Source organism: Suricata suricatta, chromosome 6 (genome assembly GCF_006229205.1).
Source record: "Suricata suricatta isolate VVHF042 chromosome 6, meerkat_22Aug2017_6uvM2_HiC, whole genome shotgun sequence".
Classification (NCBI taxonomy): domain Eukaryota; kingdom Metazoa; phylum Chordata; class Mammalia; order Carnivora; family Herpestidae; genus Suricata; species Suricata suricatta.
The window spans coordinates 36,709,303-36,725,786 of NC_043705.1; the positions used below are offsets into that span (position 1 = coordinate 36,709,303).

At 41.3% G+C, this 16,484-nt stretch overlaps 1 protein-coding gene across 1 annotated transcript in view; it reads right to left on the minus strand.

Moving 5' to 3' along the window:
* DPYSL3 (dihydropyrimidinase like 3) overlaps nucleotides 1-16,407 on the minus strand; it is a 109,241-nt gene extending 92,834 nt beyond the window's left edge. The window contains exon 1 of the mRNA XM_029941321.1: nucleotides 15,896-16,407. Coding sequence (XP_029797181.1) covers nucleotides 15,896-16,285 — 390 coding nt within the window. The 5' untranslated portion in view covers nucleotides 16,286-16,407. The remainder of the gene's footprint in view (nucleotides 1-15,895) is intronic.
* Nucleotides 16,408-16,484: the final 77 nt, after the last annotated feature.

Below are 16,484 nucleotides of genomic sequence, written 5' to 3' on the forward strand. Positions count from 1 at the left end.
GTTCACTTAACCACGTCGCGTTCTGTTAAGAGCTCCAAGAAAACCTATTTCCCACCATTTCCTCTCCTCTTTGCAGCTCCAACCGTTGGCTGTCTTCACACCTCTCCTTTTTCCAGCAGGGCAGCAAAGCTTTATTTTCAGCTTCTGACCTCCTTCTTCCTAATCACTCGGACTTCCTGTATTTGTTTCTTTCTGTCATTTCCGGGTTATCCTATTCCACCACCACCCCCCTTTCCCCTGACTTTGTTCTTTACAAAACCGTGGCCCCACTTCATAAATTTTCCCATCTCTAAAGTATCTTGCAGTGTTCTCCTCTTCATTGCCAGGTATGTGTTTATTTTTAATTTCCTCCTCCAATCTCCAGACATCCTGAAAGGAAGGCAAGTGTCTCTGAGCCTTTCAAATGGTCTTGCCGAACGTACCTCAAATTTCTGATCATCTTTTCATATTGAAAAGCTGCTGAGATCCCTTCTTCTACTCCAATGTTCCTGCAAACACACAGTCACACACACACACACACACACACACACACACACACACACACAATCCCATACACCCTCATGCCCCTCTTATATTCAAGACCAGGAGCTGACAAACAAATGCCCTTGGGCCAAATCCAACCCAGTGCCTGATTCCTGTAAATAAAGTTTTATTGGCACACGGCCACATCCATTCATTCACATATTGTCTATGGATAAATTTGTTATCCAGACTTTGGAAATTGGGGTGGACAACTTAGAGCCCACAAACCCTAAAATATTTATTATCTAAGCCTTTATAGACTCCTGTTGTAGACAACTGAGGGATACCTCATCCTTGATTTCCAAATTCTTAGCTGACAGCATGCATTGCTAGTGCGAGATAGTGCCTTCGATTCCAATCCCGAACACCCCTATGAAACTCCCTGTTCCCCCCTCTATGATCTCACTAAAAGATCCCCACAGTGTAGCACTGGCTGGCTTCCTCGCTCTTGCCTGATATGTAGAAGAAAACTGTATCTCTGGAAAGGTTTTCCCTCCCTACCAATTGTGTGAGATATTATTATTCATCAATTGTTTTTTGTTTTTGTTTTTTTACTTCTCGCTTAGTATCCATTCATCCCACAACTTCCCATTTCAGTGGGTTTCTTTCTTTCTATCCAAATGGCAGGATGTGAGGATATTAGTAAGAGGAAAACAGTCCCTCCCTAGTCCACTTTCAACTCAACATAAGCACTGCATCTTTTCTCTTTGGACTCAGCCTAGCTTCTTGGAAATGAACCAAATCGTTCTGCCCTTGATTCAGATTGTCTAGAAAAGTGGCGTGTGAGTCCCAGGCCTCCTGCAGACCTCTATCTGAGCCCTTAGCAGATAGTAAAGGGGTTTTAAATCAGGTGAACCTACCAGCAAGCCACAGCACCCAAGAAAAATTCTCATTAGGCACTTGAATATCATGGAAACTGTATGAATCTTTGCACATTGTCCCTTGCTCCATCTCCTGGCCTCTTTCTCAAGATTCATAGCTTCTTTTTTTTTCCCCCCTTATGGTTTATTTACTTATTCTTGAGAGAGACAGAAAGAAAGAGAGAGAGAGCACACGCACACAAGCCCGGGAGGGACAGAAAGAAAGAAGGAAACACAGAATCCAAATCAGGCTCCAGGCTCAACATGGGGCTCGAACTCATCAACCGTAAGACTATGACCTGAGTCGAAGTAGGACGCTTAGCTGACTAAGCCACCCAGATGCCCCGAGATTCATAGCTTCTAAAGTCCTCTGGTTCGGTAACTGTGTTCACCTTTTGGACTTGACCATATTCAGCTTCCCAAATTTGATTCTATGAGCTCCATCCACTCACTCTCCTGAAAGTCCCCCTGGCAGACATTTTATTTGGATGATCCTCTTAACCAAGCCAGCCCTAGTGCTGGGCCCCGTTCAGTACCAATGCTTAGCTGCCACCACATAAAAGAACAGCAAAGTAGTATACGAAAATCAATCAGACAGTCCTTAGGCTAAAATCTGGACTTTATCCATTTCTAGCTGTATGATTAAAGGAAGTCAAGGCACCTCTCCAAGACTGGGTTTCTCTTCCAGACTATGTAGATATTAATGCCTATTTTGTAGGGTTAGTGTAAGGAATGCAGGTAGCAGCAGTTCCTTGCATAAACAAGTACTCCATAAATGGAGCTTTTCATTAGAACACACTGTGAACCTCATTATCTGTGCCCCTAAAGCCAAGGAAAGGTAGAATTCCAAGAGATTATGCAGACAACTACTTTGGTGGAGAGAGAGGAGACTTTTTTTTTCCCACATTTTTATCTCAAGCTAAGATTTAAAATCTTTGTCCAATGTCTTTTACTCTCTCCCCCCCACCTGGCTCCTGTGGCCCCTTCACCTCTGCTGTTGAGCAATGTGGCCCCGGCTGAGCACCTCCTTCTGCTTCCCTGGTTTACCCAGAGTCCTGCCCTTGAAGTCCCACGTGGCAAGCAAGCGTCCCTTGCTCACTCTTCCCGTAGCATGAAAACAACCACACCACATGCAACCGTTTCCAGGAAGTTTCCATTCATGAATGATAAAGAAATGAACATACACAAAGATTTGGCTACAAGAACATCTATCACCTCCTTATTTACAGTGGCAAAAGAAGAGAAGTAAAAGTGGAATCAAAACTGAAAGCAAAAATATAAATGTTCAATTAAAAGAAATGAGTAATTCAGGAAGCCTGGCTGGCTCAGTCAGCAGAACACGTGACTCTTAATCTTAGGGTTATGGGTTCAAGCCCCACACTAGGTGTAGAAATTACTTTAAAAAATTTTTAAATAGAAACTAGTAACTAAGTATGTGATACATCACAACAGAGGCAAAGACAAAAGTTACCTCTGATTTCTTCTCAGAAACCATACAAATAAGAAGAGACTAGATTGACATATTTAAAGTGTTGAGAGAGGGGCACCTGCGTGGCTCAGTCGGTTAAATGTCCAGATCTGCTCAAGTCCAGATCTTAAGGTTCGTGAGTTCAAGCCCCATATCAAGCTCTGTGCTAACAGCTCAGAACCTGAAGCCTGCTTCAGCTTCTATGTTTCCCTCTTTCTCTGCCCCTCCCCCACTTATGCTCTCTCTCTTTCTCTCTCAAAAATAACCATTAAAATTTTTAAAGAAATTAAAAAAATAAAGTGTTGAGAAAAAAAAACCACCAACCTACAATTCTGACCTTGCAAAATATCCTTCAAAAGTGAAAAAGAACACATGAAAAGATGCTCAATGTCACTCACCATTAGGGAAATGCAAATCAAAACCACCTCACACCTGTCAAAATGGTTAGAATCAAAAAGACAAGAGACAGCAAGCACCAGTGAGGATGCGGAGAAAAAGGGACCTTCGTGCACGGTTGGCGGAAGGTTAACTGGGGCAGCCACCAACAGTGTCTGGAAAACATCCTGGAAGACAGCATGGAGGGTCCTTAAAAAATTAAAAATAGAAATACCAGATGATCCAGTAATTCCACTACTGGGTATTTACCCAAAGAAAGCAAAAGCACTCATTTGAAAAGATAGATACAGCCTTATGTTTACTGTGGCGTTATGCACAACAGCCAAGATACAGAAGCAGCCCATGTGCCCCCCCATAGAAGAATGGATAAGGAAGATGTGACATGTGGAATGTTATTCAGCCATAAAAAAACAATGAGATCTTTCCCTTTGCATCAACATGGGCAGACCTAGAAGGTATAATGCTAAATCAAATATCAGAGAAAGACAAGTGCTATATGATTTTACTTACATGTGGAATATAAAAAACAGAACAAATGAACAAACAAACAAAAAGCAGAAACAGACTCATAAATACTGAGGGAAAAAAACTGATGGTTGCCAGAGGCCGAAAGGATCAAGGGAGGGGCCAAATGGGTGAAGAGGAGGGGGAGATACAGACTTCCAGTTATGGAATGAATAACCCACTGGGATAAAAGGACAGCATAGGGAATATAGTCAGTGGTACTTTAATAGGCTCTATACTCACGGTGAGCATAGCGTGACATGTAGTCTTGTGGAATCACTTTGTTGTATACCAGAAACGAAGGACATTGTGTGAATTTTAAAAAAGGGAAGGAGAAATAAAGACTTTCTCAGACAAATAAAAACAGAGAATGTGTTGGCGGTACCTCTGCCTTGCACGGAACGTTCAAAGAAATTCTTCAGAAAGAAGAAAAATGATATGGGTCTGCAATTTTAATGTCCGTGAAAAAAGGAAAGAGCACTAGAGAAGAAATAAGTGAAGCTAATATAAAAATGTAATTTTTCTCATTCTTAATTGATCTAACATGTAACAGTTTGTTCAAAATAATAGTAGCAACAATGCATTCCATTAGATATGTCTGTATATGCTTCTGTAGAAGTCAAGTGAATAACAGTAATAATATAAGGGACACAGCAGGGAAGAATTGCAAATGACTTATATGGTACTTGCACTACCCATGAAGTCGTAAAGTGTTATTTGAAGGTGCACCTGGATGAGTCATAAATGCATACTGTGAACTCTAGGGCAACCATTAGAAAAAATAAAAAAGAAGTGTAACTGAGGGGCACCTGGGTGGCTCAGTCAGTTAAGCATTGGACTCTTGATTTCAGCTCAGGTCATGATCTCAGGGTTCCTGAGTTCGTTCTCCACATAGGGCTCCATGCTGACAGTGCAGAACTGTCTTGGGATTCTCTCTCTCCCTCTCTTTCTATCTGTCTGCCCCTCCTACACTCACTCATTCTCTCAAAATAAATAATCATCATTTTTTAAAAAAAATGTAACTGACATGCTAACATAGGAGAGAAAATGGAATTATATAAAGTGCTCAATTAAAATCACAAAGGGCAGAAAAAGAATGGAAGACAGAATAAGAACAAGGAAAGGAAAACAAGCAGAAAACACCAGCAAATATAGTAAATATGAGTCCAACCGTATTCGTAATCACCTTGAGCATCAAAGATCTAAATGCACGAATTACAAGACTACAGAGATTGTCAGAGTGGATTAAAATCACAACTCCACTATACACTGTCTACAAAAAACCAACTTTAAATGTAAGGATACAAATGAAGCAAAAGTAAATGAGTAGAGAAAAACAGACTATACTAACACTAATCAAAAGAAAGCAGGAATAGCTATGTTAATTTCAGACAGAGCAGACTTCAAAGTAGGAATGTTATCAGGTATGAAAAACAGCATTACAATAATTATAAAGGAATCAATTCTCTAAAAAATAATAATTCTTAACATATATGTGCCTATAAAAAGAGTATCAAAGTATGTAAGGAGAAACAGATGAATCCACTAGTATAGTTGGAGACTTTAAAACCCCTTTGTGGGAAATAGACAGATCTGGCCAAGAGAAAATCAGTAAGCACATAGTTGAACTCAAGAGTACTATCAATGACCTAAATATTACTTATACCTACAGACAACTTTATCTAACAAAAGAAGACTATACATTCTTCTCAAGCTCACATAGAACATTCACCAATATAGACCTCATTCTGAGCTATAAAACACACCTTAAATTTAAAAGAAAAGAAATCATATAATGTCTGCTCTTACACCACAATACAATTAAACCATACATTAGCAACAAAAAGATAGCAGAAAAATCCCAAAATACTTGCTAAAACACCTTTCAAATAACACACTGGTCATCTGAAGAATTTTCAAAAGAAATTATAATTGAGCTAAATTAATATGAAAATTCAGTATAATAAATTTGTGAAATGCAATTAAAACATTGCTTAGAAGGAAATTAATAACATTGAATGAACATATTAAAAAGAAAAAAAAGACTGAAAATCAATAATCTAAGCTCCTATCTTACAACTAGAAAAAGAAGACAAATTAGATCCAAAATAAGCAGAAGGAAGACTAAAAATCAGAACATGAATCAATGAAATTGAAAATAAGAAATCAATAAGAAAAATTAAACCAAAAGCTGGCTCTTTGAAAAGATCAATAAAATGGATAACCATCTAGCTAGGATAACTAAGAAAAAATGAGAAGACCCAAACTATTTTTATCAGAAATTAAAAAGGAGACATCACTACAGATTCCAATGACATTAAAAAGATAAGAAAGAATATTATGAAAAACTCTATGCCCACAAATTTGATAATCTAGATAAAACAGACTATTTCCTTGAAAGACACAATCTAGTAAACTCACAAAAGAAGAAATACACAATCTGAATAGGTCTATGTCTATTAAAGAAATGTAATCAATAATTAATTCCTAAACAGCACTGGGCCCAGGAGAGTTCCTAAATTGCACTGGGCCCAGACGGATTCACTAGTGAACTCTAGCAAACATTTAAAGAATAAAGTAAGCCAATTCTCTACAACCTCTTCCAGAGATAAAGGCAAAGGGAACTCTTCTTAACTCATTGTAGGAGGACACCATTACTCTAATACCAAAACCAGATAGACTTTACAAAAAAGGAAAGGAGATACCAATATCTCTTGTAGACACAGATATAAATTTTCTTAACAAAATACTAGCCAATCAAATTCAACAATGTTTACAAAGAATTTTATATCATGACCAAGTGGAATTTATCCAAGGAATGGAACACTGGAAAATTAATGTAATCTACCACATCAAGAGGCTAAAAAAGAATAATGAAAAAGATCAACAGATGTAGGAAAAGCATTTGACAAAATCTGGCACCTATGAATGATAAAAGTTCTCAGCAAATTAGTTGTAGATGAGAATGTCCTCAACTTGATAAAGAACATAAATTAAAAACCTATAGCTAACATCATACTTAATGATAAGAAACTCATGGGGCGCCTGGGTGGCTCAGTCGGTTAAGCCTCCGGCTTCGGCTCAGGTCAGATCTCACGTTCGTGGGTTCGAGCCCCACGTCGGGCTCTGTGCTGACAGCTAGCTCAGAGCCTGGAGCCTGCTTCCGGTTCTGTGTCTCCTTCTCTCTCTGCCCCTCCCCGTCTCATGCTCTGTCTCTCTCTGTATTAAAAATAAATAAAACATTTTAAAAAAATGTAGAAAAAAAAAAAAGAAACTCAAAAGAACTGACACCACTCAACTTAAAGTCTTACTATGAAGCTACACCAATCAAGACAATGTGGTATTAGGGGTGCCTGGCTGGCTCAGTTGGCAGAGCATGCAACTTTTGATCTTGGGGTCATGAGTTCATGCCTCACATTGGGCACAGAATCTACTTAAAAAAATAACAATAACATTCAAAGTAAATTAATAAAAAATAAGACAATGTGGCAAAAGAATACACAAGCAGATTAATAGATCAGAATAGAGAGCCTATAAATAAATCCATATAAATAGAGTCAAATCATCTTTGACAAAGAAGCAAAAGCAACAGAATGGAGAGAAGATAGTCTTTTTCCAGTCAATTGCTAGAGCAATTGAACATCCACATGCAATAAAAAGAATATAGACAAAGATTTAACCCCTTCACAAAAATTAACTCAAGATGGATCACAGACCTAAGTGTAAAATGCAAAACTATAAACCTCCTGGAAAATAAGACGGAAGAAAGCCCAGATGACCTTGGGTATGGCAATGACTTTTTAGATACAACACCAAAGGCATAACCCATGAAAAAAAATGGATAAGTTGGACTTCGTTAAAATTAAAATCTTCTTTCTTTTCTACAAAAAATGTCAAGCCATAGAATGGGAGAAAAATATTTGTAAGAGACACACCTGATATAGGATTGTTATCTAAAACATACAAAAAACTCTTAAAACTCAGCAATAGGAAAATGAATAAGCCAGTTAGAAAATGGGCCAAAGACCTGAACAGACACCTCACCAAAAACATACCCAGATGACAAGCAAGCGTATGAAAAGATGTTCAACATCGTATGTCATCAGATCATTGTAAATTGAAACAACAATGAGAACTCTCTATACCTCTATTACCATTGTAGGCCATAATCCAGAACTGTGACAGCACCAAATGCTGACAAGGATGTGGAGCAAAGGAAACTCTCATTCATTGTTGGTAGGAATACCAAAAATGGTAGAACCACTTTGGAAGACAGTTTAGATATTTCTTACAAAATTATAAGTACTCACCCGACATCCCTCAGCAATTGCACTCCTTGGTATTTACTCAAATGAAATGTCCACATAAAAAGCTACACATATTTATACAAGTTTTAGTCATAATTGCCAAAACTTAGAAGCAACCAAAACGTCCTCCAGTAGGTGAATGGATAAATGAACTGTACATCCAGAAAATAGAATATTATTCTGTACAAAAAAAAGATATGAGCTTTCTGGCCATGAAAAGACTTGGGGGAATGTTAAATGCATATTGCTAAGTGAAAGAAGGCAATCTGAAAAAGCTACATACTATGTGATTCCCAATATATGACATTCTGAAAAAGGTAAAACTATGGAGATAACAAAAAGACTGTAGTTGCCAGGGGTTAGAAGGAAGGGAGGGATGAACAGGTGAGCACAATGGACTTCCAGGGCAATGAACATACTGTGGTTGATACTATTATGGTGGATATAGATCATTAAGCATTTGTCAAAATCCACACAATGTACAACACCAAGAGTGAACCCTAATGTAGACTATGGCCTGTGGGTGATAAAGAGATGTCAGTGAGGGTTCTTCAAGTGTAAGAAATGCACCGCTCTGGTGGGAGATATGGATGACGGAAGGACCTATGAATGTGTGCGGCAGGAGAAACAAGGGAAATTTCTGTACTTTCCACTCGTTTTTTTGCTGTGAACCTAAAACTGTTCTCAGAATTAAAATTTATTACAATGTATTAAAGTGGTAAAAAAAAAAGGTTTAAAAACAGATAATACTGTATATTCGCACTTTTATTTTGGAATGAAAAACACATGTGTCGTACACACACAGTTGTAAAGAAGAAAATATGCCATTGTATTAACAGCAATTTTCAATGGAAAATTACAAGGAAATGGAATTAGTGCATTCCTAATGTTTATCTGTTTGGTTCATCTTTGTTTCTTCAAAATTAGGTTTTTATTGTGCGCCTACATACGTGGTGCTTAATAAGTGCTTTCTGAATAAAGGAGTACAGAAAAACTTGGGGTGGAAGGGAGATCTGGAGACCCCTCATGATATTTATGGTGACCCTTGTTGTCCACACCCCACTGGTCCAACCCCACATATATAGAGTGTACTGAGCACCAGCCTCACTGCAAGCCTTTAAGAGTTTATTTCTCTTAGAAACTGGTTCATAAAAGAGCATATATCACTGAAAAACTCAGATTGACAATGAATTCATTAATGAACATAATATTAGAACCACTGACTGTTATGGCTTTGATCTAAAGATCATGGATTTACAAGCACTTACCCAATTGGGTGGGCAAGTCGAGTCGCTAGGGTATGAGGTAAATATCAGGATCTATACTTGCATATATAATATTTTACTTTGTACTTGTTTTATACTGTATAACGGTAATAAGATATTAATACAGTTGATGATTGAACAACACAGGTTTGAACTACACTGGTCCATTTATTCGTGGACTTTTGTCAATAAATACCACACAGTACTGTACATATATTTCCTCTTCCTTACAATTTTCTTAATAACTTTTTCCTTTCTCTAGCTTACTTTCTAATAAGAATACAGTATGTAATACATATAACATACAAAATGTTTATATTTTATATGCCAACTGTATATAACCTGTATTCATCAACTGCTTATGCTATCAGTAAGGCTTCTGGTCAAAAGCAGGCTATTAATAGTTAAGGTTCAGGGGAGTCTAAAGGTATACGTGGATTTTTGACTGCACGGGAGTTAGCACCTTAACCCCTGCGTTTTTCAAGGATCAACTGTATGTACATTGTACATGTAATTCATATATATGCACGTGTGCACCTATGCATACAGAGAGACACCATGCTCAAAAAATTTTTGCATAGTGGTGTACAATCAAAAATCTTATTGACCTGGTCCAGCCCCTTCATTTTAGAAAGGAGGAAGCTAAGACTCAGAGAGAAGAGAGGTGAGTTGTGTACAGTGTACAGCTGGTTAAGGATTGGGTCTCCAAGCTAAGACTGCTAATGCTTTATCCTGTTCGTTTAATTTCTGTTTATTGCTTTGTTTATTGTATGTTTGCCTCAACTTACCGGGTTTTTGATGGAGTAGAACTGATGTTTGAATGCCATATAAGTCCAGGTTAAGAGTATTGATAAACTTTGGGGTGCCTGGATGGCTCAATGGGTTAAGCGTCCAATTTGGGCTCAGGTCATGATCTCACGGTTCGTGGGTTTGAGCCCCACATTGAGCTCTGTGCTGACAGCTTCTGAGCCTGGAGCCTGCTTCTGATTCTGTGCCTCCCTCTCCCTGCTCCTCCCCTGTTCACACTCTGTCTCTCTCTCTCTCTCAAAAATAAATAAACATTAAAAAATGTTTTTAAAAGGAGTACAGGTAAACTTTAGCATTCCATTTTCCTAGAAGTTTAACTTTAAAAACTTGTTACACACCTAAATGGACTTCAGCCTCTTCTCAAAAATGGAGGACTGAGCCTGCATTCTCCTCGGCCAGACTGCCTACTCCTAGGAAGTTCTATCCACTGTCTCACAGGAACATTATCTGTAGGAATAATGCCCAGTGGAAATTAATCATAAAGAGAATCAGCTATAGAAATCACTGACAGAAAAGCATCACGGACAGTCCCTTGGCCGTCTTAGACATTACTTACATGAGCCGTCAGCAAAACCCCATCTCCAGGGACCATTACTTTGAGGGAACACTGCCAATCGCAGCATTACTTGGAAGGTACATTTTTTATGTTCCTCAAATGTGTACTGTCAAACTAAACCAAAGTTCTAAAAGGTTTCAAACACTTCCAAGTTCGGGTAAGTAAATATAGTCCAAATGCGAGTGTGGCCCAGGGGGCCAGGTACTCAAGAGCCTTTTCTCTTGGCCTAAGTGCAAACTTGGGATTGAAAGAGCAGCTCTGAAAACTTCACATACACTCCAGGCATTCTGATGATGTAGAGAGGCCTTAGAAACCTAGAATTCTATTTCCAGCTGTCTTCTCTTCCACAGGTAATTCAGCTTCTCTGGATTGTTTTGAAAATTTATCACCCAGGACCAAAAAGGCACATGGGGCGCCTGGTGGCTCAGTCGGTTAAGCGTCTGACTTTGGCTCAGGTCATAATCTCACAGTTTGTGGGTTCAAGCCCCACATCGGGCTCTGTGCTGACAGCTCAGAGCCTGGAGCCTGCTTTGGATTCTGTGTCTCCCTCTCTGTCTGCCCCTCCCCAACTTGTGCTCTGTCTCTCTCGGTCTCTCAAAAATAAATAAAATATTAAAGAAAAATTTCTTAAAAAGGCACATGACAAATGATTTGAAAAAAAAAAGGTAAGCACCACAACTTGCCCGTTTCAAATGCTCTCCTCCTACACCCAGAACCCTACTGACTTCACAGAGGAGACAACTTGCACAAAAGTGGCCCATGTGGGAAACGGGACTAGAAACGACTCACGGCTCCTGACAGGAAGTTATCAACAGACCCATGTAATCACAGTGTCATTACTTTGTTTTCACTGGATGACAGAGTTTTTGCAGTATCATTTGCTCTTGGCAGACCATCTATCATCATTGTCCTCCCCTTAGTAATTTCTTCGCTGCAAGAAAAACTCTGGAAACCATCTTGAGAAATGGCGAAAAATACTTCCTTTTCATTTACAACTGCGTTTTTATGCACTTACTGTCAAAAGTTATAAACAAACCGTTGTGAGAGCCAACGAGGGAGGATCTGGGCAGTATAAATGCCTATCAGAAAAAAACCCATCTACATACATTATTTAACAAGGTGCTTATAGGTAGCTCCAGAAGCACAATATAAAAACCCAGTCATACCTCAAACGTGGCACTTGGCACTTAGAGACTTTTTTTTTACTTTTATTTTGCCACACACTTTTGTAGTGTAATTTGCTTATAATTTATGCATTTATTAACTAAACTCATTTCCTTAAGGTGGGAGTTAATAAGTAGGTATGCTATACACAAGACATATTGTGAGTTTATCAAGACATTTTTTAAAAATTTCTTTTAATAACTTTGCATTCAACTTGGAAAAATAAGGATTTTGCAGCAACTGTTTTCAAAGGCTGAGCAACTGTTCTCCAATGTCCTGAATAATGGGCTGGCAGCAAGATGAAAGAAGGTTCTAGAGGTGTGGCAGAAAGCTCTGTCCTTGCCCTGCATGACAGTAACATGCCAGGAGCAGACACAAGGGTCAGGCTGGGTGGCTCCATCAGCTGAGGGTCCAACTATGGCTCAGGTCATGATCTCACAGTTCTTGAGTTCAAGCCCTGCATCGGGCTCCGTGCTGACAGCTCAGAGCCCGGAGCCTGCTTCAGATTCTGTGTCTCCCCATCTCTCTGCCCCTCCCATGATCATGCTCTCTCTCTGTCTCTCAATAATAAATAAACATTAAAAAAAATTTTAATAAAATAAAATAAAGCAGCAGCCTTCCTGTCTGGAAAGGAGCAGAACTCAGAAAAATGGATTCTGGACTCAGAAAAATCCGTTTGAATTCTGGCTCTCCTACCACGAAAGCATATGATGTCCATGTAAATCAAGGAAATTAACTAGCCTAATATACTTTGCCACGGCCATATCCCATCAGGAGTGCTGTGTTCAGTTCTGGGCGCCGCGGTTTTTAAAAGAATATTTATAAAATATAGTAAAACCTGGAAAATAAATCAGAAGGGTGAATGCCTTACATAAGAGAGGGCTAAAGAAGCTTACCATTTAAGGCCAAAAAAGAGAATTTTAGGAAGAATATGATAATTGCCCTCAAACATATAAAGGGCAGTAAAAACTCAAAGAGTAATAGTAACTAATATGTACTGAGTGCTTACTATGTGCAAAGTAGTCACTGTTAGGCACATCTTGCAGGTGAGAAAGCACAAGCCCAGAAGCTGAGTTATAGGCTTACAGTCACACAATTTAGGTGGGTGGAGCCAGGTCTCATCCCCATAGTCCGGCCCTAGGTATAGCGAAGATATTAAAGCCATACTCCAAATACTTCATTTTTTTATTTTTAATTTTTTTTTAAGTAAGCTCTATGTCCAAAATGAGGCTCAAACTCACGACCCTGAGATCAAGGGTCACATGCTCCACCCACTGAGCCAGCCAGGCACCTCTCCTAATATTTCTAATCTCTGTCTTACAGGATCATGGTAAGATTGTACCCTCCCAATTCTTTAGGACACAGGTTAATGATTTGCTCTGACCAGTGAAACGTGAACCTAAGTCATATTCGCAACTTCAACAAGGGAGTTTGAGAGCCTATGAGGAACTGGCCCATGTTATTCCCAACATGGGATCGCAGAGGTGAAACCTCCATCGGTCTAGCTCCCTAGGGGGAGATGATGGTCCTGCTGACCCTGGTGGAAAGTAACAGGAACAAGAAATCAACTGTGTGTGTTCGATTAAGCCATTGAGATGTGGGGATTGCTTGTTACTGTGGCAATACGCAAACTTTGCTGACAGATAAACAAACCCACATGCTTCAAGTCATTAAAATACCTCAAAAAAATTTTTTTAACTCTATTCTTATATTTTAAAAGGTCAGAACCAAGAATAGTTTATAGAAACCACAAGTAGGCAGATTTGGGCGTAATTTAATTTTTTTAAAGTGAAGTTTTCCAAAAGTTGCTTCATGGGGTACAGCGCTGTCTGGAAATGGTGGTATTTAAATAAGAGGCCAGGAGGGGCACCTGGCGGGCTCAGTGGATAGAGAGAGCAGGGGACTCTCGATCTTGGGGCTGTGAACTCAAACCCCATTTTGGGCCTAGAGCTTACTTCTAAAAAATTTAAAGCTAAAATATAAAGAATAAGCAAATAGAGACCAAACGATCTCTATGCAGATGCATAGATCTGCTTCTATACAGCAAAAAAAAAAGGCTCAATTAAGGAGGTTTAACGTACCAAACCTTTATGGAGCACCTCCAGTGTTCTAGGCATTTCAGCTACATTGATAAATCCAAACACACAATCCCTCCCCTCCAGGAAACAGCCATCAAGAGCAGAAGTAGATAAGGTCTGCTGACTCTTGTAGCAGTGCGATTCAACCAAATTAGAGATAATAACAGGGCCTGCGTGAAGCTGACAGCAAGCCTGAACTTACAAATAACCATGTAGCACTAGAAATCCTGCTGATGCTTAAGTTGTATTATTATTTTTCAATTAGGAGCCAAGAGTATAGGGTTTGCAACAGGAAAGAAAGCGAAGAGAATTTCTGGGTTTAAAGGAGGAACATTTTCCGTTTCTCTAGTTACCATTCTTAAATCTTGCAAACCAGGCATATTATCTGGCTGACATCAGGGGTGTTTCAGCAAAGGGAATAGCAGTGACTCACAGCAATTGTTACCGACCTTTTCCATCACTTCTCCCACCCCTTAGAGTCAGGAAGGGAACATTTCAATAGGGATCAGCTCAGACCTGAAGAGAGGCGATAATCTTCCTGAACACCATTCTTAAGTGCAGAAATCAGCCACAGCTTTTCCGAAATATCAGAAGTTTTTCCTAAAAGGGTATTTGAGCAAGGCCTAGAGGGATCCCATACTCTAAAGGATGATATGAAAATCAGCAACTAAATGACTGATTCCAAGGGACACGGACATTGTTTCCCAAAGGTGTCTTTACACAATACTAACTTCAGGGCTTTCTTTCCCTAGCGGTATCAATAATTAAAGCTTTGTTTATTTTTTTAAACTTCCCAAAATCAAACAGTGCAGAGATATGCTTTCCTTTGACTGGCTCACTGAATTTGGAAAAACATCTAAAACTTGGGTAAGCATTAACTATAACTGCTCTGGGGCAGACGTTTCCATTTCGGATTATTATTCATACCAGTATTCACACAGAATAACATGTGGGGATGGAGTTTGCAGCCATTATCTACACAAGAGTGACCTATCTGATTACTATTGTTCCCCAACTCAAAAGCGTCAGATTGAACTTTGAATACTCCAGCCCTGCCCAGACCCTGAATTTGCTGAACTATGGTTCTGATTTTCTGTGAAATAAACAAATAGATGAGAGCAAGCTGGATTTCACGACCATACCTTCAGCCAGTGCAGTGTGTCATGAGTTTCTCAAAAATACACATACAGAAGAAATTGGTTTTTGGCACATGGAGCAGCAGCAGAGAATCTGCAGCCTATACTAGTTTAAAGTTACTACTCTTGCCTGTTTTCAAAAATAACTGATATTCTTCCAGAGACAGCTGGATCCCTGTGGTACCGAGTCTTGCAACAAGCTTTGTGCACAAATGTACACTTTACGAACACAGATGTGAAATGTCGATCTAGGACAGAAGAGAGGCACGCAGATGAGGGTGTTTAGTCTAGTGGCTCCACACCCAAAAGTTTCAGGGACTGAGCTGATGTTTAAAGAGTGAGAGGGGAGACCGCCCATCCTGTACGTTCATCCGGGGACTATGGAGATGACCCCCATCTTCCCAGCGCCAGCGTGCCCTCTGCCCTGGTGACCGCGGTTGAGATTTAATTTAGGGCCAGAGTGGGGCCAAGACAATTGTGCCAGCGGTTACTCAGAGAGAAGGGCTAGAAATCACTAAGCTTTCCCGGCTGGCCCGGCTGACACACCCACTCAGACCCGCGGGCCCGGGGGTGCGGCGGGGACGCGGGGGGCGGGGGGGGACCCGCAAACCCCGCTCCCGCGCCCACGAAGATGCTGCAGTTGGGAACCCGCGCGAATCCGGCTCCCCGCTGAGAGGTCGCGCTACTCTCAGCAGAGGATGCCCTTCACCTCCCTGTCCCCCCCTCCCCCTTCCCCCAGCGAACTGAGCGGGAGAAAGTTGTGCCCGGGCCGGGTCGCCCCGGGCTGCCAAGGGAATCAGGGCAGGAGGACAAGAGCTGCGGGCCCCCTCACCTTGTCCTTGGGGCCGAGGTTCTGCAAAACCTCCTTGCCGGTGGCGCTCCGGATCTCCACCCCGGCGGGCGCGGGCGACGCGGGCGACGCGGGCGCGGGCTCCCTGCCCTCCTCCCGGCCTTGGCCCCGGCGCGGGGTGTCCCCCTCCAGCGCCGGCCGGCTCCCCGAGCCGCGGCCGCTGCCCTGGCTGCTCCGGGGAGTCTTCGCGCCCCGCTGCCCCACGCTCAGGGCATCGAAATCCAGCGTCTTGCTCTCGAAGGCGCCCTCCACGTTGCAGAACATGCCGCCGTACTTCTGCCGCGGGACCTGGTCCGTGGTGCCCGGCCTGGCCAGGTACACGGGCAGATCGTCCTCGTGGGAGCTGTCCCAGCCCCTCCGGCCCGAGGCCATGGTTCAGGCGCGCGGCGGGCCCGCGGCTCTGCTCCCCCAGAGGCGGAAAGGGCAGCCGCCGGCGGCGTGCTCCGAGCCACAGTGACTGGGACGGGAGGAGGCGCCTGAGCGATCGCGCCAGAGGCGGCAGTGCAGCTCCGGTTCCTGCCAGTCCCCCGCCAGCCAGCGAGCGCGCAGGGCGCAGGGGCCGCGGCAGCGG